Below are 4,505 nucleotides of genomic sequence, written 5' to 3' on the forward strand. Positions count from 1 at the left end.
GCTTTTCAATGGGCGCAAGGCACACAAACACCCTGGACGGGGCACCAGTCCATCACAGGGCAGACACACACACACACGCACACCCATTCACCTACAGGGCAATTAACCTGACTGCACGTCTTTGGACTGTGGGAGGAAACCGGAGCTCTCAGAGGAAACCCACACAGACACGGGGAGAACATGCAAATTCCGCACAGAAAGGACCCGGACCGTCCCGCCTGGGGATCGAACCCAGGACCTTCTTACTGTGAGGCGACAGTGCTACCCACCGAGCCGCCCGGCGGTACATTTATTTCTGTGTTCTGACCCTCGTGTATTTTACATTTTATTTATTATTTGTTTTCATTTCAGGTTTTTAGTCTTTTTTTCTTTCTTACCCACTTGTTGTTTTTGTCATTTATTCATTTATTTTTACTTTCTTGCTGTATTTGTATTCTAGTCGCCAGTACATTTATGTGTTTCCTCTGTTAGATTCAGTTGTTCTTTAATTCTTCATAATTAAATCATTTAAAGATTTTAATTGTTTATTATAAATCAGTGCTGTTTGCCTCGCACCAGCCTCGGTCTTTCTTACAGCACCTCAAACCCGATCAGGTATTTACTCTGATCCACAGCTGACGGGCTGCTGTTGTTCCATCCATCAGGACTAAAGAATAAAGACACGGAGGTTCTTCTCTGTACCAGAACCTGGCTGCTGGAGTAAACTCCCCCGTCTGTTTGTCTCCTGCTGTATTTAATAATGATTAAGGATCTTTATTACCTCTACACTGAGAACTCTAACAGAACTGAACCTCTGTACTAAATCATGTTTATTTCTCTCTCGGGGTTTCAGTAGTTTTGTGTTTAAACTCAGTTTCACATCGATGCTGTTATTATAAATAAGAAACATTATTATTGCTGTATTTCTTTGGTTGTTATGGTTATTGTTTCCGGTCAATTTATTACGTAATGCAGTTAAAGCTCAGCTCTTACGTCAGACTAACGTCATGCTGTGTGTTGAAGTGGGCGTGGTTGTGCGGATGGGCGGGGCTATATAAGCTGTTTATCCTCAGTGTGAGGGGACGAGCGGCGCCATTTTGTGCGGCAGTTTAGTGAGAGAGGAAAAATCTCCATTAAAATCGATCCTAAATAATCGTGATTAATCTGAAGCAGCGGAGAAACCCGTTATCATCCCAGCGCTAAACGAACCGCATCGTATGTCCGCTATCCAGAACCTCCAAACTTTCGGTAAGATTTATTATTAAATACTTTTATACACTTTTATAACACTGAGCGGTTTAAATTCAGCCGTGACGTCACCGCGGTGGTTGTTTTGATTCATTCTGATAAATTGATCCGAATTTATTTATCGGATTAAACAGTAACATTAAAACTGGGTTAGAAATGGCGTATTGGTATCGAACGAAAGCTCAGCTTGACAGTTCATGAACGTTAAATATGTTTTGTTATATTAAATTATGAGTATTTCTTTATAATGTATATTTTATCGGTTTGATGTTTGTTGGCCGTTTGCCGTTAATACAAATTTGACGTTTTCATTTCCCAGTCGTTTTCCGACAGGTTCCGCCTTCTGTCTTCTGATTGGCTGGTATCTTAAACTGGCCATATATCAACCAATCAGATTACGTGTATCGTCACTAGTCAAGTCCAGTACACGGAATACGGGTGGGGCTAAGCGACGTCAAACGAAGCTTTATTTTTTTATTACGAGCTTTTCATTTCATGTTTACTGTCTGTCATTTATCTCTTAAATGCTAACTTAAAAAAATATGATACATTGATGTATATTTATTAATTCCTGTTAAGTAGTTTAAACGTTGGCCTGAATTGGTTGTGTCTCAAACGGCGTTATAACGTCATGGAAGTGCACTGGTTGTGCTTTTTTTTCACTTTCATTTCAAGCTATATATAGTTCACTTAAATAGTGAACTTGAACGGATTTGGGTTTCGGCCTCTTGGTTTCCGATTGGCTGGTTTCCTTAAGCTACCCCATTATAAAGTCGGATTTTTTTGGTACTAGCCAATCACAGCACAAGAGGCGGGACTTCGCAGCCTTGTTTACCTGGATTGTTTCTTTTCTTTATTTATAGTATAAATTTCTTTTTAATTTTTCTCTTTTTTTTTGTTCGTCTTTTAATGTTTTTTTTTTTTCTAATTTGACATTTTCATGAATTCAATTTGTGATTTTACCTTATTTTTATTACCCTAATTTTCTTTATTTTTCATGTTTTATTAGTTGATTATTAAATATAGAAAGCTGTTGAAGGTTAGTAAGTGATTAATGGTGGATTGGGAGGTTCCTGTATTAGATGTCTGATATCTAATGGGACTGTAGATTTAATCTGATGTTATTCTGGGACTGGAGGAGTGTGGATCTTGTGGATCTTGTGGATCTTGTGTAACTGCTTATGTAAGATGTTTGGAGTTGAGTGTTGTGCAGACTTGTGGTTTCAGGTTTGCATGTTGTTACCAGGTGTTGTTTGATATTTCAGACCCCTTTGCTGATGCAACTAAGGGTGATGATCAGCTCCCAGCAGGGACTGAGGACTACATCCACATAAGAATCCAGCAGAGGAACGGCAGGAAGACTCTGACCACCGTGCAGGGCATCGCTGACGACTATGATAAGAAGAAGCTAGTCAAGGCCTTTAAAAAGGTTAGAGACTAAGACTAAATTTAATCCTGCTTTAAACCTTACTGTTCTGCTCTGTCCATCCCCAGTGTGTTTATTGGATTTGGTGTGAACACAGTGAGCCGTGCTGAGCTTTGATGTCAGACTTGATGACGCACATCTGTGTTAAGTTTTAACTATAAATGATTAAAGACGTTCCACAGTCGAACCATGCTTTAATTACTATTCAAAATAAATGATTTAGATAGGCTTGATGTTTGATTCAGTTCTCTGAGGTGTGTGTGTGTGTGTGTGTGTGTGTGTGTGTGTGTGTGTGTGTGTGTGTGTGTGTGTGTGTGTGTGTGTGTGTGTGTGTGTGTGTGTGTGTGTGTGTGTGTGTGTGTGTGTGTGTGTGTGTGTGTAGAAGTTTGCGTGTAATGGAACGGTGGTTGAGCATCCTGAGTATGGTGAAGTGATCCAGCTGCAGGGAGACCAGCGCAAAAACATCTGCCAGTTCCTGACTGAGGTACAGCAACACGACCGGACCACCATCAGACCAATCAGAGTAGAGTTCAGGTTAGGAAGCAGGTGAAGGTGTGCACCTGGACCAGGATCCTGTAGGGAAAATGTAATAAGAGTGTAAATTAGACGATCCAGAGTCCATCGTGATGATTTATTCTGGTCCTCGGTGCTGCACTGGTTTATAAACACTAATTAACATGTGAGAACGTTTCAGATTCAGCTCAACACAGAACAACCGAATAAAATAAATCAAAATGACAGAATAGTTTATATACTCACTAACCAGTTTATTAGGAACACCTAACACTCACTCACGTCATGTATAGAAGCCTTCTCAGATCAGGAGCTTCAGATCATCATCAAGCTTCAGCACAAGTACAAATCTGATCTGACAGAATCTGATCAACACATCTGAGCGTGTAGAGTTTACAAAGAATGATGGGAAAAGCTGAAAACGTCCAGTGAGCAGCAATTCCACAGGTGAAAAATGCCTTGTTACATACAGGTTTGAGCTGACAGGAAGCCATGGTGTGTGTGTTTTGTTTTGGACTGGAGTTAAAGTGCAACACAAATGTAAACATGGTGGGTTTTCCTACTAAATGGCTCAGAGCTGTGGATGATGAATTTTATTTGCTGCAAAAGTTTATTGACACAAGTGAATCAGATAAGATCGTATGGTTTTATACTCTTTTTATTTTATTAAGGGTTCTAATTAAATAACAGAATTAAATAAATAATTGATAAGATTAAAGAATACAATTATTTTTTTTCTCTGTTTCAGATTGAACTGGCCAAAGAGGAGCAGCTCAAAGTCCACGGTTTCTAAATAACGAGAGAACCCTTTTACTGCCCCCGTTTTTACCCCTCTACTAATTTAGTTCTCTTTAGCTGCACCCCGTTACCCCTCCTCACCCCGCTGTGGGTGTGGGCAGGTGAGCGATGACCCCGACGCCTCCTGAGAGGAGCTGCTGTAGTTTTGAGATTTCTGTACCGAGTCGCTCTGATTTTACTTTCTGCTTCTTTGTTTTATACAACAATAAAAAATCTCAATGATTCAGATTCTTTTTCTTTATTTAAAATCATAAATAATTCACATTTCTGGGGATTTTGGGAACCTGAAGCTTTTTTCTCACTGCAGTGTTTATTTTGTTTTCATGATCAATCTGTTGTAGTAAATAAATTCACTATTTTTTATATACAGTGTATCACAAAAGTGAGTACACCCCTCACATTTCTGCAGATATTTAAGTATATCTTTTCATGGGACAACACTGACAAAATGACACTTTGACACAATGAAAAGTAGTCTGTGTGCAGCTTATATAACAGTGTAAATTTATTCTTCCCTCAAAATAACTCAATATACAGCCAT

The 4,505-nt window shown here is 39.4% G+C and overlaps 1 protein-coding gene across 2 annotated transcripts; it reads left to right on the plus strand.

Moving 5' to 3' along the window:
• Positions 1–1,047: 1,047 nt before the first annotated feature.
• Positions 1,048–4,192, plus strand: eif1 (eukaryotic translation initiation factor 1). Of its 2 annotated transcripts, none has more exons than XM_063009222.1 (4): positions 1,048–1,227; positions 2,493–2,656; positions 3,036–3,187; positions 3,915–4,192. In XM_063009222.1, exons 1-4 carry the CDS (start codon positions 1,197–1,199, stop codon positions 3,961–3,963), a joined length of 396 nt encoding a protein of 131 aa, XP_062865292.1. In that variant the 5' UTR covers positions 1,048–1,196; the 3' UTR covers positions 3,964–4,192. The 2 variants fall into 2 exon arrangements, with proteins under 2 accessions (XP_062865292.1, XP_062865293.1); XM_063009223.1 differs by having other exon boundaries at positions 1,057–1,227; positions 3,036–3,137.
• The last annotated feature ends 313 nt before the right edge of the window (positions 4,193–4,505 follow it).

Source organism: Trichomycterus rosablanca, chromosome 2 (assembly GCF_030014385.1).
Source record: "Trichomycterus rosablanca isolate fTriRos1 chromosome 2, fTriRos1.hap1, whole genome shotgun sequence".
NCBI classification, from domain to species: Eukaryota; Metazoa; Chordata; class Actinopteri; order Siluriformes; family Trichomycteridae; genus Trichomycterus; species Trichomycterus rosablanca.